This window comes from Dendrobates tinctorius, unplaced genomic scaffold (genome assembly GCF_039654945.1).
Source record: "Dendrobates tinctorius isolate UK_male_01 unplaced genomic scaffold, ASM3965494v1 ptg000136l, whole genome shotgun sequence".
Lineage (NCBI taxonomy): Eukaryota > Metazoa > Chordata > Amphibia > Anura > Dendrobatidae > Dendrobates > Dendrobates tinctorius.
Window position 1 is genome coordinate 2,705,425 of NW_027361804.1, and position 20,477 is coordinate 2,725,901.

The 20,477-nt window shown below is 45.8% G+C and overlaps 2 protein-coding genes across 5 annotated transcripts in view; one reads left to right on the forward strand and one right to left on the reverse strand.

Annotated features, from left to right (window-relative positions):
* The window catches only part of TRIM24 (tripartite motif containing 24), a 43,306-nt gene extending 41,345 nt beyond the window's left edge, over window positions 1–1,961 (forward strand). For all 3 annotated transcript variants that reach the window (XM_073544025.1, XM_073544026.1, XM_073544027.1), the window contains one exon: window positions 26–1,961. In XM_073544025.1, the coding sequence (XP_073400126.1) occupies window positions 26–217 (192 nt within the window). In that variant the 3' untranslated portion in view covers window positions 218–1,961. The remainder of the gene's footprint in view (window positions 1–25) is intronic.
* Window positions 1,805–16,012, reverse strand: SVOPL (SVOP like). 2 transcript variants are annotated; one of them, XM_073544029.1, is made up of 13 exons: window positions 15,895–16,012; window positions 7,395–7,466; window positions 7,192–7,316; window positions 6,787–6,850; window positions 4,404–4,529; window positions 4,191–4,319; window positions 3,903–3,976; window positions 3,409–3,596; window positions 3,121–3,232; window positions 2,969–3,050; window positions 2,729–2,818; window positions 2,534–2,647; window positions 1,805–1,981 (listed from the first exon to the last, which is right to left on the reverse strand). In XM_073544029.1, exons 1-13 carry the CDS (start codon window positions 15,979–15,981, stop codon window positions 1,970–1,972), a joined length of 1,275 nt encoding a protein of 424 aa, XP_073400130.1. In that variant the 5' UTR covers window positions 15,982–16,012; the 3' UTR covers window positions 1,805–1,969. The 2 variants fall into 2 exon arrangements, with proteins under 2 accessions (XP_073400130.1, XP_073400129.1); XM_073544028.1 differs by having other exon boundaries at window positions 2,534–2,818.
* Window positions 16,013–20,477: the final 4,465 nt, after the last annotated feature.

Consider the following 20,477-nt stretch of genomic DNA (forward strand, 5'->3'; position numbering starts at 1 on the left):
CCTTTGTATTCGCTTCCTTCCCCAGCCCGATTCTGAAGTGGCCACCGCCGGCACCAAGCTGGAGTCTTACTTCGAGGGGCTTCTCACTAACATTTACCAAGACAAGAGTTTCACCAAGTTCCCTTACGAGTTTGACGGCGGCGAAGACGAGGCGGAAGATTTTGTCACACCGCGGAAAAAGCGCTTCAAAGGGGACGAGCGCATCTTCTTCAAATGACTTAGTTTGTAGCGAGTGCGGTGTACATAAGACGTTAGCTGTTCAATAAAACTATTTTTTGGAAATGGCCGCGAGCCTGCGACTCGTCACCGACCTGGATACAGCCGAAAATGGCGCCAAAGGAGGACGCAGCGTGACGCCGCCCGCGTCACCACCGCAACCTGGCCCCCTTCATGGACGAACCCGGCTGCTTCCCAGGATGTTCTGCAGCAGCTCAGAAGAACCTCGGCTCAGAGAGTCCAATGTGAACTGTCACCTGGAGGCGAGGAAGACGTCCTGGGATCATTTTTGCTTTTCCTTTTATATAAAGTCAAAAATACGGAATCAGAACCGCGGTCACTAATGGATGAGCAATCACCGGTGCACAGGTCATCAGCGATTACCTCCATGTAGTATTGTACTCCAGAGCTGCGATCACTATTCTGCTGGTGGTGCTACTCACATTTCCAGGACGGTGAGCGCAGCTCTGGAGTACAATCCAGGCCTGGTGCTGTATTTATGTTGCTGATCCTGTACGCGGGGGCGATAGTTGTCCTCTATTAGCGGTTCTGTGTTTCTGCACCTGATTTTTGGCTCTTACGTTTTGTTCCCATTTTCCGGTCGGCCGTTAAGTTTCTGGATGAGACTTTTCTGTTTGTAACAAAGAATGTTAATTTATCTTCACTTCTCATTCATTTTTTTTTGTTAGTTTTTTTAATCCTTTACATCGAATTTAGTAGTTCAGGGATTTTAATTTCTGATCTTACTGAGGGGAGAGATCTGTCACAACCGTGAGATGTGAAGCCGTAGACAGAAGCTTCCATGAATCTAGACCACTCTAGTCACATCCAGAGCTTCTACCAGTCCAGAAGAATTATGAATGCAGCTCTGGATTTGACTGCAGTATGAACCATAAAGTTATCTAAGCTGTGTTGTTAGGTCATGGATAGATCACCCTGCCCTGGCTGTAGACTGCAGCATGGGGGCTGATCAGTCAGTATTAGTGTCGCCCGACGGGGAAAATATGTCTCACCGCCCCCGCAGGAGCAGCAGCCCGTGGTGTTTCGCACCACCCCCCGCAGGAGCAGCAGCCTGTGGTGTCCACCCCCCCCGAACGCACCATCCGTTATCTCCATTGTATCAGGAAAAGTTTTCCAACTTTGTGCTCTTTTTCTCACATTATTATTTTTTTTTATTTTACCAGGAAGTTGCAAAACTTTCCTTGATACCATGAAAACTCCATCTACAGTAAACCGGACCATAAATGTGACGGCAGCCGTCTACGCCCTTATTCCCATGTGAGGAGATAAGCGGCGTCCGATGTGACGTCCGTCTCCGGTGAAGATGGGAAAAATCTCATCAGATGCTGATCTAACTCTAAGGATATTATTGTGATTTCCCCACCCCCGAGGTGCAAAAAAAAAAAAAGGAACCCACAGTGCAGAGATGACGTCCGCTGCTCATAATGTGACCTGAGTAAGCGAGAGGGATGTGAAACCCAGAGAGCAGGGCATACTGGGAATTGTAGTCAGAGTCTCCTACAAAAAGCAGGAGGGGATTCTCCAAATGAAGGACGATTTTTGTTAAATATTTAATTTGTGGGTCTGACCCCCCCCCCCCCGTCGCCTCCACCAGAGATTTGTATGTCGAGAAAGAAAACATGGTTTTCGACTAGTTTAAACTTTTATTTTTCATTGTTTGCCTGTCACTAACAAGATGAGAACTAACATCTGCTTCCTCCGTTGTAATAAAATCTTCTCTTCTACGCTGGCGTCACTTCACTTGCTGCAGAGGAAAAACACAAAAGTAAGGAATGCTTGAATTACTCAAATCGGGCACACGAGGGGGTTACCCCAAAATCAGTATAAAACTAAGCAAAGACCATGGGGAAAAACTGCATTTATATAGTATAATTTTTTTATGGAAGATCTGCAGTCACCACTAGGGGGAGCTCCCTGTATACAGAGACACACAAAAAGATCCTGTCTGTGGCCACCACTAGGGGGAGCTCCCCGTATACAGACACACGATAAGATCCTGTCTGCAGTCTCCACTAGGCGGAGCTCCCTGTATACAGAGACACATAAGATCCTGTCTGCGGCCACCACTAGGGGGAGCTCCCTGTATACAGAGACACATGATAAGATCCTGTCTGCAGCCACCACTAGGGGGAGCTCCCTGTATACAGAGACACGATAAGATCCTGTCTGCGGCCACCACTAGGGGGAGCTCCCTGTATACAGACACACAATAAGATCCTGTCTGAAGCCACCACCTGCAGTAATTGAGTAGCAGCTTGAGCGTCTGATTAGAGGGGGTTGATTTCAGTCCTCTTACCTGCAGCGCTCGGCCTTTGGTCTCTATGGGCATCGTAAATGCTGAAATTGCACAAATAAAACACACACCAGCAAAGAGGCCGAGACCCCCGTTGATGGAGGCCTTGAGCAGGACCTGTGAAAGATAAAAGGAATATTCTGAACTTTTGGAGTTGACAAGTAACGGCATCTGATGTTTGTGATGAGCGTCTTTTACTTGCGCTATAAATGGGGCGGCCATTGCTCCCAGACGGCACAGTGACCCGGCCACCCCCATCCCGATCGCTCTCATCACAGTTGGATAAACCTGCGGATGGAAACAACACTGTGAAGACTGAGAACCTGTTTCAGATCTCTTCGTTTTTTTTACAGCTTATGACATATTTTCTCGTGTTAGTGATTAATCGTGACCATCAGCGTGTGGTGACGTCCCCCCTCATCTGCTCCTTTTAGTCACCTCTGCCGTGTAGATGTAGATGGTGTTGAAGTTGGCCGACACCAGAGCTCGGAGGCAGAAGAGAATGGCGATGAGTCCGGTCCTAGGGGGAGGGACAAGTCACATGAGGGCTGACATTCCAGAAGGCCGGCCCCCGAGGTTCTGGATCTTACCGTGACATGCAGATGATGAGCAGCAGGAAGAACAAGCCAGTGGTCGTCATTGTGATGCCAAGAGTCCAGCGCCGACCAATTAAGTTAATGCCCAACATGTTGAATGGGTTCACTGGAAAAGAAGAATCAATTAGTGATCGACCCTGAGCGATCAACTGATTTAAATGCAACAGCTTCAAAGACCCCATCCAATATGGAGATGTTTCCTGCTGTCATTTTGGTACAATGTCCTCTCCGACCTCCGCGCCGCAGACTCTGCTGAGTATTGAGGGTGTAGTGGATCCTTACGGGCGATCTCGCCGACCGTGCTGATCATCAGGGTGTTGTAATCAGAGGGACTTAACATGTTGCAGTAACAGGGGCCACTTCCCTCCTCTACAATGACCGGTGATCGGCCCGTCCCACAATGAAGATTGTTCTCCAGCAGCTCCGTGCTGGCCAGGATCACGCCGTAGTACGCAAAAGCGATTCCCAACCTGAGCAGAAACGACAAAAGGGAGTTCAAAAAAGCTATGGGTGGTAGTCCGACCCCTGGATCCCCTACCAACCGCGCCTCTACCATCCGTGTGGTCATGTAGAGTATTGCAGCTCCGCTGCAGTACCAAACATAGCCACACAAACTGGAATGGCGCTGTGTGGAGAAGGATCTTTGTTCTGATGATTGGAGAAAGATCAAGCTTTGACCGGTCTCGCACTGATGATCCATCTTAAAGTCAGACCCACGTTGAACACCCCTTTAAGACAGGGTGCATTATCACCTCCTTTCCAAAACCAGAACTTACCAGATGACCCAGATCTGCAGTGTGGTCCGCAAATATTTCCGGTGCACGAGATCAAAGAAATTCCCATTTCTCTCCTGGAGGAGAGATGATCATACAGAGTTGTATTTTCTGCTCCAGTCACATCCAGAGCTGCATTTACACTTCTGCTGGTTCAGTGTCTGCTGACATGCTTCCCACAATGCCTTGCATCAGTGTACATAGGAAATGAATTATGCAGCTGGGGTAATTGGCAGAATTGTGACTGCAGCTCTGGATGTGACAGTCCATCATCGACTGAGCTGAACTTACAGCCATCGGTTCGTCAATTATTCCCTCCGGCATCTTTGATCGATTCATCTTGGCGATTTTTCTCAACGTCGTCATCGCTGCTTCTTTTTTTCCCACAGAAAGATTGAATCTCGCCGACTCGGGAACAAACTGCGAAAGTAAAGAATGAAAAGCAAATCAGGTCGTCCCCGGGAGGCAGAACAGGAAATAGGGACCCAAAAAAAAACCTCTTACTTTGAATACAAGAACGAGGATGATTCCGGGGATGGAGGCGAACCGTATGAGCCAGCGCCAACCCATGGTCGGGATGACCAATGCCCCCAGACCAATGATCAGTAATGAGCCGCCGAGCCAGAAGAGCTGACAACAAGGAGAAGAGGAAGAAGGGCGGGAAATGAGGAGAGCTACAAAGTATCAATGTGGTGCCGACTCCGGGGAAGGGCGGGAAATGAGGAAAGCTACAAAGTATCAATGTGGTGCCGACTCTGGGGAAGGGCGGGAAATGAGGAAAGCTACAAAGTATCAATGTGGTGCCGACTCCGGGGAAGGGCGGGAAATGAGGAGGGCTACAAAGTATCAATGTGGTGCCAACTCCGGGGAAGGGCAGGAAATGAGGAAAGCTACAAAGTATCAATGTGGTGCCGACTCCGGGGAAGGGCGGGAAATGAGGAAAGCTACAAAGTATCAATGTGGTGCCGACTCTGGGGAAGGGCGGGAAATGAGGAAAGCTACAAAGTATCAATGTGGTGCCGACTCCGGGGAAGGGCGGGAAATGAGGAGGGCTACAAAGTATCAATGTGGTGCCGACTCTGGGGAAGGGCGAGAAATGAGGATACCTGCAAAGTATCAATGTGGTGCCGACTCCGGGGAAGGGCGGGAAATGAGGGCTACAAAGTATCAATGTGGCGCCGACTCCGGGGAAGGGCGGGAAATGAGGAGGGCTACAAAGTATCAATGTGGCGCCGACTCCGGGGAAGGGCGGGAAATGAGGAAAGCTACAAAGTTTCAATGTGGTGCCGACTCCGGGGAAGGGCGGGAAATGAGGAAAGCTACAAAGTAGCAATGTGGTGCCGACTCCAGGGAAGGGCAGGAAATGAGGAAAGCTACAAAGTATCAATGTGGTGCCAACTCCGGGGAAGGGCGGGAAATGAGGAAAGCTACAAAGTAGCAATGTGGTGCCGACTCCAGGGAAGGGCAGGAAATGAGGAGGGCTACAAAGTATCAATGTGGTGCCAACTCCGGGGAAGGGCGGGACATGAGGAAAGATACTAAGTATCAATGTGGTGCCGACTCCGGGGAAGGGCGGGAAATGAGGAAAGCTACAAAGTATCAATGTGGTGCCGACTCCGGGGAAGGGCGGGAAATGAGGAAAGCTACAAAGTATCAATGTGGTGCCGACTCCGGGGAAGGGCGGGAAATGAGGAAAGCTACAAAGTATCAATGTGGTGCCGACTCCGGGGAAGGGCGGGAAATGAGGAAAGCTACAAAGTATCAATGTGGTGCCGACTCCGGGGAAGGGCGGGAAATGAGGAAAGCTACAAAGTATCAATGTGGTGCCGACTCCGGGGAAGGGCGGGAAATGAGGAAAGCTACAAAGTATCAATGTGGTGCCGACTCCGGGGAAGGGCGGGAAATGAGGAGGGCTACAAAGTATCAATGTGGTGCCGACTCTGGGGAAGGGCGAAAAATGAGGATACCTGCAAAGTATCAATGTGGTGCCGACTCCGGGGAAGGGCGGGAAATGAGGGCTACAAAGTATCAATGTGGCGCCGACTCCGGGGAAGGGCGGGAAATGAGGAGGGCTACAAAGTATCAATGTGGTGCCGACTCCAGGGAAGGGCGGGAAATGAGGAAAGCTACAAAGTTTCAATGTGGTGCCGACTCCGGGGAAGGGCGGGAAATGAGGAAAGCTACAAAGTAGCAATGTGGTGCCGACTCCAGGGAAGGGCAGGAAATGAGGAAAGCTACAAAGTATCAATGTGGTGCCAACTCCGGGGAAGGGCGGGAAATGAGGAAAGCTACAAAGTAGCAATGTGGTGCCGACTCCAGGGAAGGGCAGGAAATGAGGAGGGCTACAAAGTATCAATGTGGTGCCAACTCCGGGGAAGGGCGGGACATGAGGAAAGATACTAAGTATCAATGTGGTGCCGACTCCGGGGAAGGGCGGGAAATGAGGAAAGCTACAAAGTATCAATGTGGTGCCAACTCCGGGGAAGGGCAAGAAATGAAGAAAGCTACAAAGTATCAATGTGGTGCCGACTCCAGGGAAGGGCGGGAAATGAGGAGGGCTACAAAGTATCAATGTGGTGCCTACTCCGGGGAAGGGTGGGACATGAGGAAAGATACTAAGTATCAATGTGGTGCCGACTCCGGGGAAGGGCGGGAAATGAGGAAAGCTACAAGGTATCAATGTGGTGCCGACTCCGGGGAAGGGCAGGAAATGAGGAAAGATACTAAGTATCAATGTGGTGCCGACTCCGGGGAAGGGCGGGAAATGAAGAAAGCTACAAGGTATCAATGTGGTGCCAGCTCCGGGGAAGGGCAGGAAATGAGGAAAGCTACAAGGTATCAATGTGGTGCCAGCTCCGGGGAAGGGCCGGGTTGCCCCAGCTCTCACCTGTGTGAGCGGCAGCAAGTAACCTCGAACATTCTTCGGCAAAAATTCAGTCTTGATGATGAGTCTGAAAATAAAGATAACCCATTATTAAAGTGGAAATCCTATTGTAACAAGTCGTGGAGGGCCGTACAGCGATTTCTGCTCAGACCAAGAGTGACGTTCTGTTCATCTCCGTTTGGCCTCCACCCAGGGTGGTCAGACCCCAACAATTTAGATGTTGCCCCTTTAAATATTGATTTTGTGTTTCCAATGATGCGTAACTTCCGTCGGGGTGGAGCCAAGTTATCACATGACTGGATAACGTAAGAGGGTGGAGCCTGACAACAAGTTCCTGATGTGGGAGAAGAGTTGTTAGGCAGATCGGGAGGACTTCCCCTTTAAGTGTAGATCTCGACTATTACTGACCCTTGTGCGTGTCCCGAGACGCCACATCCGACCAAAAGCCGAAAGAACACAAACCAGCTGTATGAGGGAGAGAAGGAGGTGAGCAAGGAGAAGTACGCCCCCCACAGGAAGGAGATGACCATCATCTGCAGGACCAAAGGTTCAGTGAGTAAAATCTATTATGGTGGCTGCAGATGTAGAAGAATGGCGCCACTGTCACCAACCTTCAGACGCCCGTATCTGTCCGCCAGAAGTCCCAGAACTATACTGAAGATCATGTATCCCAAGAAAACCATCTGCAAAACATGAGAAACCAGGAGCGAGCCTGAAAATAGCGAGAATGACCTCCATATACAGCGACAATGTGCTGCACTCATTTTCTGCTGGTGCAGTCACTGTGTACATACATTACATTACTGATCCTGAGTTACATCCTGTATTATACTCCAGAGCTACACTCACTATTCTGCTGGTGCAGTCACTGTGTACATACATTACTGATCCTGAGTTACATCCTGTATTATACTCCAGAGCTGCACTCACTATTCTGCTGGTGCAGTCACTGTGTACATACATTACATTACTGATCCTGAGTTACATCCTGTATTATACTCCAGAGCTGCACTCACTATTCTGCTGGTGCAGTCACTGTGTACATACATTACATTACTGATCCTGAGTTACATCCTGTATTATACTCCAGAGCTGCACTCACTATTCTGCTGGTGCAGTCACTGTGTACATACATTACTGATCCTGAGTTACATCCTGTATTATACTCCAGAGCTGCACTCACTATTCTGCTGGTGCAGGCACAGTGTACATACATTACATTACTGATCCTGAGTTACATCCTGTATTATACTCCAGAGCTGCACTCACTATTCTGCTGGTGCAGTCACTGTGTACATACATTACATTACTGATCCTGAGTTACCTCCTGTATTATACTCCAGAGCTGCACTCACTATTCTGTTGGTGCAGTCACTGTGTACATACATTACTGATCCTGAGTTACATCCTGTATTATACTCCAGAGCTGCACTCACTATTCTGCTGGTGCAGTCACTGTGTACATACATTACATTACTGATCCTGAGTTACATCCTGTATTATACCCCAGAGCTGCACTCGCTATTCTGCTGGTGCAGTCACTGTGTACATACATTACATTACTGATCCTGAGTTACATCCTGTATTATACCCCAGAGCTGCACTCACTATTTTGCTGGTGCAGGCACAGTGTACATACATTACATTACTGATCCTGAGTTACATCCTGTATTATACTCCAGAGCTGCACTCACTATTTTGCTGGTGCAGTCACTGTGTACATACATTACATTACTGATCCTGAGTTACATCCTGTATTATACTCCAGAGCTGCACTCACTATTTTGCTGGTGCAGGCACAGTGTACATACATTACATTACTGATCCTGAGTTACATCCTGTATTATACTCCAGAGCTGCACTCACTATTTTGCTGGTGCAGTCACTGTGTACATACATTACATTACTGATCCTGAGTTACATCCTGTATTATACTCCAGAGCTGCACTCACTAATCTGCTGGTGCAGTCACTGTGTACATACATTACATTACTGATCCTGAGTTACATCCTGTATTATACCCCAGGGCTGCACTCACTATTTTGCTGGTGCAGTCACTGTGTACATACATTACATTACTGATCCTGAGTTACATCCTGTATTATACTCCAGAGCTGCACTCACTATTCTGCTGGTGCAGTCACTGTGTACATACATTACTGATCCTGAGTTACATCCTGTATTATACTCCAGAGCTGCACTCACTATTCTGCTGGTGCAGTCACTGTGTACATACATTACTGATCCTGAGTTACATCCTGTATTATACTCCAGAGCTGCACTCACTATTCTGCTGGTGCAGTCACTGTGTACATACATTACTGATCCTGAGTTACATCCTGTATTATACCCCAGAGCTGCACTCACTATTCTGCTGGTGTAGTCACTGTGTACATACATTACATTACTGATCCTGAGTTATGTCCTGTATTATACTCCAGAGCTGCACTCACTATTCTGCTGGTGCCGTCACTGTGTACATACATTACATTACTGATCCTGAGTTACATCCTGTATTATACCCCAGAGCTGCACTCACTATTCTGCTGGTGCAGTCACTGTGTACATACATTGCTGATCCTGAATTACATCCTGTATTATACCCCAGAGCTGCACTCATTATTTTGCTGGTGCAGTCACTGTGTGGATACATTACATTACTGATCCTGTGTTACCTCCTGTGTTATACCCCAGAGCTGCACTCACTTTTCTGCTGGTGCAGTCACTATGTACATACATTACATTACTGATCCTGAGTTACCTCCTCTATTATACTCCAGAGCTGCACTCACTTTTCTGCTGGTGCAGTCACTGTGTACATACATTACATTACTGATCCTGAGTTACCTCCAGTGTTATACCCCAGAGCTGCACTAATTATTCTGCTGGTGCAGTCACTGTGTACATACATTACTGATCCTGAGTTACATCCTGTATTATACTCCAGAGCTGCACTCACTATTCTGCTGGTGCTGTCACTGTGTACATACATTACATTACTGATCCTGAGTTACGTCCTGTATTATACTCCAGAGCTGCACTCACTATTCTGCTGGTGCAGTCACTGTGTACATACATTACATTACTGATCCTGAGTTACCTCCAGTGTTATACCCCAGAGCTGCACTCATTCTGCTGGTGCAGTCACTGTGTACATACATTACTGATCCTGAGTTACATCCTGTATTATACTCCAGAGCCGCACTCACTATTCTGCTGGTGCTGTCACTGTGTACATACATTACTGATCCTGAGTTACATCCTGTATTATACTCCAGAGCTGCACTCACTATTCTGCTGGAGGTGTCACTGTGTACATACATTATATTACTGATCCTGAGTTACAGCCTGTATTATACCCCAGAGCGGCACTCATTATTCTGCTGGTGCAGTCACTGTGTACATACATTACTGATCCTGAGTTACATCCTGTATTATACCCCAGAGCTGCACTCATTATTCTGCTGGTGCAGTCACTGTGTGGATACATTACATTACTGATCCTGAGTTACCTCCTGTATTATACCCCAGAGCTGCACTCATTATTCTGCTGGTGCAGTCACTGTGTACATGCATTACTGATCCTGAGTTACATCCTGTATTTTACCTCAGAGCTGCACTCACTACTCTGCTGGTGCAGTCACTGTGTACATACATTACATTACTGATCCTGAGTTACATCCTGTATTATACTCCAGAGCTGCACTCACTACTCTGCTGGTGCAGTCACTGTGTACATGCATTACATTACTGATCCTGAGTTACATCCTGTATTATACTCCAGAGCTGCACTCACTACTCTGCTGGTGCAGTCACTGTGTACATGCATTACATTACTGATCCTGAGTTACATCCTGTATTATACTCCAGAGCTGCACTCACTACTCTGCTGGTGCAGTCACTGTGTACATACATTACATTACTGATCCTTAGTTACATCCTGTATTATACTCCAGAGCTGCACTCACTACTCTGCTGGTGCAGTCACTGTGTACATACATTACATTACTGATCCTGAGTTACATCCTGTATTATACTCCAGAGCTGCACTCATTATTTTGCTGGTGCAGTCACTGTGTGGATACATTACATTACTGATCCTGAGTTACCTCCTGTGTTATACCCCAGAGCTGCACTCACTTTTCTGCTGGTGCAGTCACTATGTACATACATTACATTACTGATCCTGAGTTACCTCCTCTATTATACTCCAGAGCTGCACTCACTTTTCTGCTGGTGCAGTCACTATGTACATACATTACATTACTGATCCTGAGTTACCTCCTCTATTATACTCCAGAGCTGCACTCACTTTTCTGCTGGTGCAGTCACTGTGTACATACATTACATTACTGATCCTGAGTTACCTCCAGTGTTATACCCCAGAGCTGCACTCATTATTCTGCTGGTGCAGTCACTGTGTACATACATTACTGATCCTGAGTTACATCCTGTATTATACTCCAGAGCTGCACTCACTATTCTGCTGGTGCTGTCACTGTGTACATACATTACATTACTGATCCTGAGTTACGTCCTGTATTATACTCCAGAGCTGCACTCACTATTCTGCTGGTGCAGTCACTGTGTACATACATTACATTACTGATCCTGAGTTACCTCCTCTATTATACTCCAGAGCTGCACTCACTTTTCTGCTGGTGCAGTCACTGTGTACATACATTACATTACTGATCCTGAGTTACCTCCAGTGTTATACCCCAGAGCTGCACTCATTCTGCTGGTGCAGTCACTGTGTACATACATTACTGATCCTGAGTTACATCCTGTATTATACTCCAGAGCTGCACTCACTATTCTGCTGGTGCTGTCACTGTGTACATACATTACATTACTGATCCTGAGTTATGTCCTGTATTATACTCCAGAGCTGCACTCACTATTCTGCTGGTGCAGTCACTGTGTACATACATTACTGATCCTGAGTTACATCCTGTATTATACTCCAGAGCTGCACTCACTATTCTGCTGGAGGTGTCACTGTGTACATACATTATATTACTGATCCTGAGTTACAGCCTGTATTATACCCCAGAGCGGCACTCATTATTCTGCTGGTGCAGTCACTGTGTACATACATTACTGATCCTGAGTTACATCCTGTATTATACCCCAGAGCTGCACTCATTATTCTGCTGGTGCAGTCACTGTGTGGATACATTACATTACTGATCCTGAGTTACCTCCTGTATTATACCCCAGAGCTGCACTCATTATTCTGCTGGTGCAGTCACTGTGTACATGCATTACTGATCCTGAGTTACATCCTGTATTTTACCTCAGAGCTGCACTCACTACTCTGCTGGTGCAGTCACTGTGTACATACATTACATTACTGATCCTGAGTTACATCCTGTATTATACTCCAGAGCTGCACTCACTACTCTGCTGGTGCAGTCACTGTGTACATGCATTACATTACTGATCCTGAGTTACATCCTGTATTATACTCCAGAGCTGCACTCACTACTCTGCTGGTGCAGTCACTGTGTACATGCATTACATTACTGATCCTGAGTTACATCCTGTATTATACTCCAGAGCTGCACTCACTACTCTGCTGGTGCAGTCACTGTGTACATACATTACATTACTGATCCTTAGTTACATCCTGTATTATACTCCAGAGCTGCACTCACTACTCTGCTGGTGCAGTCACTGTGTACATACATTACATTACTGATCCTGAGTTACATCCTGTATTATACTCCAGAGCTGCACTCACTACTCTGCTGGTGCAGTCACTGTGTACATGCATTACATTACTGATCCTGAGTTACATCCTGTATTATACTCCAGAGCTGCACTCACTATTCTGCTGGTGCAGTCACTGTGTACATACATTACATTACTGATCCTGAGTTACCTCCTGTATTATACCCCAGAGCTGCACTCCCTATTCTGCTGGTGCAGTCACTGTGTACATACATTACATTACTGATCCTGAGTTACCTCCTGTATTATACCCCAGAGCTGCACTCACTATTCTGCTGGTGCAGTCACTGTGTACATGCATTACATTACTGATCCTGAGTTACATCCTGTATTATACTCCAGAGCTGCACTCACTACTCTGCTGGTGCATTCACTGTGTACATGCATTACATTACTGATCCTGAGTTACATCCTGTATTATACTCCAGAGCTGCACTCACTATTCTGCTGGTGCAGTCACTGTGTACATACATTACATTACTGATCCTGAGTTACCTCCTGTATTATACCCCAGAGCTGCACTCACTATTCTGCTGGTGCAGTCACTGTGTACATGCATTACATTACTGATCCTGAGTTACATCCTGTATTATACTCCAGAGCTGCACTCACTATTCTGCTGGTGCAGTCACTGTGTACATACATTACATTACTGATCCTGAGTTACCTACTGTGTTATACCCCAGAGCTGCACTCAGTATTCTGCTGGTGCAGTCACTGTGTACATACATTACATTACTGATCCTGAGTTACATCCTGTATTATACTCCAGAGCTGCACTCACTATTCTGCTGGTGCAGTCACTGTGTACATACATTACATTACTGATCCTGAGTTACCTCCTGTATTATACTCCAGAGCTGCACTCACTATTCTGCTGGTGCAGTCACTGTGTACATACAGTGGGGCAAAAAAGTATTTAGTCAGTCAGCAATAGTGCAAGTTCCACCACTTAAAAAGATGAGAGGCGTCTGTAATTTACATCATAGGTAGACCTCAACTATGGGAGACAAACTGAGAAAAAAAAATCCAGAAAATCACATTGTCTGTTTTTTTTTCATTTTATTTGCATATTATGGTGGAAAATAAGTATTTGGTCAGAAACAAGCAAACAAGATTTCTGGCTCTCACAGACCTGTAACTTCTTCTTTAAGAGTCTCCTCTTTCCTCCACTCATTACCTGTAGTAATGGCACCTGTATAAACTTATTATCAGTATAAAAAGACACCTGTGCACACCCTCAAACAGTCTGACTCCAAACTCCACTATGGTGAAGACCAAAGAGCTGTCAAAGGACACCAGAAACAAAATTGTAGCCCTGCACCAGGCTGGGAAGACTGAATCTGCAATAGCCAACCAGCTTGGAGTGAAGAAATCAACTGTGGGAGCAATAATTAGAAAATGGAAGACATACAAGACCACTGATAATCTCCCTCGATCTGGTGCTCCACGCAAAATCCCACCCCGTGGGGTCAGAATGATCACAAGAACGGTGAGCAAAAATCCCAGAACCACGCGGGGGGACCTAGTGAATGAACTGCAGAGAGCTGGGACCAATGTAACAAGGCCTACCATAAGTAACACACTACGCCACCATGGACTCAGATCCTGCAGTGCCAGACGTGTCCCACTGCTTAAGCCTGTACATGTCCGGGCCCGTCTGAAGTTTGCTAGAGAGCATTTGGATGATCCAGAGGAGTTTTGGGAGAATGTCCTATGGTCTGATGAAACCAAACTGGAACTGTTTGGTAGAAACACAACTTGTCGTGTTTGGAGGAAAAAGAATACTGAGTTGCATCCATCAAACACCATACCTACTGTAAAGCATGGTGGTGGAAACATCATGCTTTAGGGCTGTTTCTCTGCAAAGGGGCCAGGACGACTGATCCGGGTACATGAAAGAATGAATGGGGCCATGTATCGTGAGATTTTGAGTGCAAACCTCCTTCCATCAGCAAGGGCATTGAAGATAAAACGTGGCTGGGTCTTTCAACATGACAATGATCCAAAGCACACCGCCAGGGCAACGAAGGAGTGGCTTCGTAAGAAGCATTTCAAGGTCCTGGAGTGGCCTAGCCAGTCTCCAGATCTCAACCCTATAGAAAACCTTTGGAGGGAGTTGAAAGTCCGTGTTGCCAAGCGAAAAGCCAAAAACATCACTGCTCTAGAGGAGATCTGCATGGAGGAATGGGCCAACATACCAACAACAGTGTGTGGCAACCTTGTGAAGACTTACAGAAAACGTTTGACCTCTGTCATTGCCAACAAAGGATATATCACAAAGTATTGAGATGAAATTTTGTTTCTGACCAAATACTTATTTTCCACCATAATATGCAAATAAAATGAAAAAAAAACAGACAATGTGATTTTCTGGATTTTTTTTTCTCAGTTTGTCTCCCATAGTTGAGGTCTACCTATGATGTAAATTACAGACGCCTCATCTTTTTAAGTGGTGGAACTTGCACTATTGCTGACTGACTAAATACTTTTTTGCCCCACTGTACATTACTGATCCTGAGTTACCTCCTGTATTATACCCCAGAGCTGCACTCACTATTCTGCTGGTGCAGTCACTGTGTGGATACATTACATTACTGATCCTGAGTTACATCCTGTATTATACTCCAGAGCTGCACTCACTATTCTGCTGGTGCAGTCACTGTGTACATACATTACATTACTGATCCCGAGTTACATCCTGTATTATCCTCCAGAGCTGCATTCACTATTCTGCTGGTTCAGTCACTGTGTACATACATTACTGATCCCGAGTTACATCCTGTATTATACCCCAGAGCTGCACTCACTATTCTGCTGGTGCAGTCACTGTGTACATACATTACATTACTGATCCTGAGTTACATCTTGTATTATACCCCAGAGCTGCACTCACTATTCTGCTGGTGCAGTCACTGTGTACATACATTACTTTACTGATCCTGAGTTACATCCTGTGTTACCCTCCAGAGCTGCACTCACTATTCAGCTGGTGCAGTCACTGTGTACATACATTACATTACTGATCCAGAGTTATATCCTGTATTACACTCCAGAGCTGCACTCACTATTCTGCTGGTGCAGTCACTGTGTACATACATTACTTTACTGATCCCGAGTTACATCCTGTATTAAACTCCAGAGCAGCACTCACTATTCTGCTGGTGCAGTCACTGTGTACATACAGTACATTACTGATCCTGAGTTACCTCCTGTATTATACCCCAGAGCTGCACTCACTATTCTGCGGGTGCAGTCACTGTGTACACACATTACATTACTGATCCCGAGTTACATCCTGTATTATCCTCCAGAGCTGCACTCATGATTCTTTCTCTTTGTGGATGCCACCTCCGCTCTTCCCTGTGCCCTCACCGTTATGACCAGCGCCACCTTCCAGTCTTCTAGATGCCACTCACAGCGAATGGATGGTGAGATGACAGCTATGAGCATGACCTCCATGGCTTCGGCGACCTGCCGGGAATAGAGATGATTGGAGGTTTCTGTTGGATGGGAGACAATAGAACATCACGATGGAGCCGTGTAGATCTGGAGTGACGTGTGATCGGAGGCTCCGTCCATCGTACTCACCCCAGCGCTCCCCATTATCAGGAACAGCATAACATGGAAGCGTCCAAACCCAATGGTCTCCACCGCATCCTCCACCGAATACGTCTTCTGGTCTGAAGAAATGTCGGAGAAATTATCACTGTATCAGTCTGATTGACCTCTAAGCATCAGACTTACTCTTCGCAGGTTCTGTCCCGGGCGGCGCCATCTCCTTCATCTGTACGTTTCTGACATATTTCGTCAGCTGAGGCTCCATCTTGTGTCACCAGACTGCGGTTTTCTTATCTAAAAATGTATAAAGCACAAAATAGATGCACAACTTGTGATAATGTGGAAGTGGAGACAAAAAGGTCAGCAGAATTATGATTACAGCTCTGGAAGTGATTGGAGTATTAGGAATGTGCTACCAGACATTCGGAAATCTACAAGCCATTAACCCTCAGACACTCTCAGATTCCCTACACTCATCACTGTCCCCAATCTCCCCTTTTCCTGTCCTGATCTGGCTGTTCATCACTATAATTACACTCTTAGAAGCACCATTGACCAAGTAGCTCCCCTCACCCTCAGAACCTCCAAACACAGAGTAAAACAGCCCTGGTTCACATCGCAAACTCAACTTCTCCAGCGATGCTCCAGGAGTGCTGAACGCCTATGGAGAAAAACCCGCACACCAGAAGACTTCATACACTTCAAATTTATGTTAAGAACCTATAACGCTGCCCTTCACCTCGCCAAACAGACCTACTTCACCACCCTGATCTCCTCACTAGCCAACAACCCCAAGAAACTTTTTGACACTTTTCACTCCCTCCTCAGGCCAAAAGCACAAGCCCCTATCACAGACATTTGTGCTGATGACCTGGCCTCCCACTTTACAGAAAAAATAGATAATATCCGTCAAGAAATCTGCTCCCAACCACCAAGTGCTGTGACTCCCATCCCTTCCTACATCTCCCCTGACTCACTCTCCACATCTGATCCCATCACAGAAGAAGAAGTCTCCAGGCTCCTCTCTTCTTCTCGTCCGACTACATGCACTACTGACCCCATTCCCTCACATCTCCTCCAGTCTCTCTCTCCAGTCATCACAACTCACCTAATTACAAACTTTAATCTCTCACTCTCCTCAGGCATTTTCCCATCCTCCTTCAAGCACTCCATCATTACTCCATTACTAAAGAAACCTGCTCTCGACCCATCCTGCACAAACAACTACAGACCAGTCTCCAATCTCCCCTTCATCTCTAAACTCTTGGAGCGCCTAGTTTACTCCCGCCTTACCCGTTACCTCTCCACTCCCTCCTAGACCCTTCACAGTCCGGCTTCCGCCCCCTACATTCGACAGAAACTGCACTCAGTAAAGTGACCAATGACCTTCTGACAGCAAAACGTAACGGTGACCACTCTCTGCTCATTCTTCTCGACCTATCTGCAGCTTTCGATACTGTTGACCACCGTCTCCTACTCTCTAGGCTCCAGTCACTAGGCATTAAGGACACTGCTCTCTCCTGGTTCTCTTCCTATCTCTCTGACCGCTCCTTCAGTGTTTTGTTCTCTGGCTCCACTTCATCTCCTCTTCCTCTTGCTGTCGGGGTACCTCAGGGCTCAGTCCTTGGCCCCCTCCTCTTCTCTCTCTACACAGCCCCAATTGGACAGACCATCAGCAGATTTGGCTTTCAGTACCATCTTTATGCTGATGACACACAACTATACACGTCTTCCCCCGACCTTACCCCCGCTGTACTACAGAACGCCAGTGACTGTCTGTCCGCAGTCTCCAACATCATGTCTGCTCTCTATCTGAACCTCAACCTCTCCAAAACTGAACTTCTTCTGCTCCCGCCGTCTACTAACCTCCCTAAATCTGACATTTCCCTCTCCGTGGGTGATACCACATTAACACCCCGGCAGCAGGTGCGCTGTCTGGGTGTTATGTTTGACACCAATCTCTCCTTCACATCCCATATACAATCTCTTGCCCGCTCTTGCCACTTACACCTAAAGAACATCTCTAGAATCCGCCCTTTTCTCACCATGGAAACAACAAAAACCCTCACTGTCGCATTGATCCACTCCCGCCTGGACTACTGCAACGCTCTATTAATTGGCCTCCCCGTCACTCGACTTTCCCCTCTCCAGTCTATCCTTAATGCAGCAGCCAGGGTCATCTACCTGGTTAATCGGTACTCGGACACGTCTGCTCTTTGCCAGTCCTTACATTGGCTGCCATTATAGGAACCAATTCAAAGTACTTGTTCTCACCCACAAAGCTCTCCACGGTGCGGCACCTCCCTACATCTCCTCCCTCATTTCTATCGGCCTAGCCGATCGCTGCGCTCTGCAAACGACTTTCGACTAACCTCTGCACTAATCCGTACCTCCCACTCCCGACTCCAAGACTTCTCCCGTGCTGCTCCTATCCTCTGGAATGCTCTACCCCAAGAAATTAGGACTATCCACAATTTGCACAATTGTAGGCGCTCCCTCAAAACACATTTGTTCAGAGCGGCCTATCACGTTCACTAATCACAGTCATTCTCTGTGTAAGTGTGCGTGTGTAGCCCATTCACTATCTCCATCCATTCTTCACTCCCTCAAGATGGCCGGACCATCATTGTAAATACATCATTGTAAATACACACCTGTGCTTTGTATCTCCCCCACCTCATTGTAGATTGTAACCTCTCACCAGCAGGGGCGGCTGATTTTGTCTTATTTTGCTTTAATCATTATATTGTTAACATTGTTACTTATGACTTGTGTTTTGAAACTGTTAAACTGTAAAGCGCTGCGGAATATGTTGGCGCCATATAAATATTATTATTATCTATAATTGATGCAAGATATCAATGGAAAACGACCCCAATATCCACATCTGATCAGCAGTGAACGCTGCGCACTACTCAGAATACAGAATAAACATCAAATATTTCCAGTGACAGAGGCGTAATACCTGCGAATTACATCACACGTGGAGATTACAGGAGGAGAGAAATGGCCTAATGTGCGAGAATAGTGAGTCCACAACAACCACAAAGCGCATATCAGAGGGGACAGTGAGGACTATTAATGAGAAACCACGATCACAATACAAGGGAAAACAATAACACTGCCCCCTATGTACAAGAATATAACTACTATAATATTTCCCCTATATACAAGAATATAACTACTATAATACTGCTCCCCTATGTACAAGAATATAACTACTATAATACTGCCCCCTATGTACAAGAATATAACTACTATAATACTGCCCCCTATGTACAAGAATATAACTACTATAATACTGCCCCTATGTACAAGAATATAATTACTATAATACTGCCCGCTATGTACAAGAATACAACTACTATAATATTTCCCCCTATATACAAGAATATAACTACTATAATACTGCCCCTATGTACAAGAATATAACTACTATAATACTGCCCGCTATGTACAAGAATACAACTACTATAATATTTCCCCCTATGTACAAGAATATAACTACTATAATACTGCCCCTATGTACAAGAATATAACTACTATAATACTGCTCCCTATGTACAAGAATATAACTACTATAATACTGTCCCTATGTACAAGAATATAACTACTATAATACTGCCCCTATGTACAAGAATATAACTACTATAATACTGCCCCTATTTACAAGAATATAACTACTATAATACTGCCCCTATGTACAAGAATATAACTACTATAATACTGCCCCTATGTACAAGAATATAACTACTATAATACTGCCCCTATGTACAAGAATATAGCTACTATAATACTGCTCCCCTATGTACAAGAATATAACTTCTATAATACTGCCCCTATGTACAGGAATATAACTACTACAATACTGCCCCCTATGTACAAGAATATAGCTACTATAATACTGCTCCCCTATGTACAAGAATATAACTTCTATAATACTGCCCCTATGTACAAGAATATAACTACTATAATACTGCCCCTATGTACAGGAATATAACTACTATAATACTGCCCCTATGTACAAGAATATATCTACTATAATACTGCTCCTATGTACAAGAATATAACTACTATAATACTGCTCCCTATGTACAAGAATATAACTACTATAATACTGCCCCTATGTACAAGAATATAACTACTATAATACTTCTCCTATGTACAAGAATATAACTACTATAATACTGCCCCTATGTACAAGAATATAACTACTATAATACTGCCCCTATGTACAAGAATATATCTACTATAATACTGCTCCTATGTACAAGAATATAACTACTATAATACTGCCCCTATGTACAAGAATATAACTACTATAATACTGTTCCTATGTACAAGAATATAACTACTATAATACTGCCCCTATGTACAAGAATATAACTACTATAATA

Bases quoted from the DNA above. Each gene is read 5' to 3' on its own strand.
- SVOPL (XM_073544028.1), bottom strand. From the start codon at position 15,981: ATGGAGGTCATGCTCATAGCTGTCATCTCACCATCCATTCGCTGTGAG. The intron at 4,530-6,786 runs GTGAGAGCTGGG...CCTTGTTGTCAG, and splicing joins ACTTGCTGCCGCTCACACAG to CTCTTCTGGCTCGGCGGCTC. The intron at 4,320-4,403 runs GTAAGAGGTTTT...TTACTTTCGCAG, and splicing joins TCCTCGTTCTTGTATTCAAA to TTTGTTCCCGAGTCGGCGAG.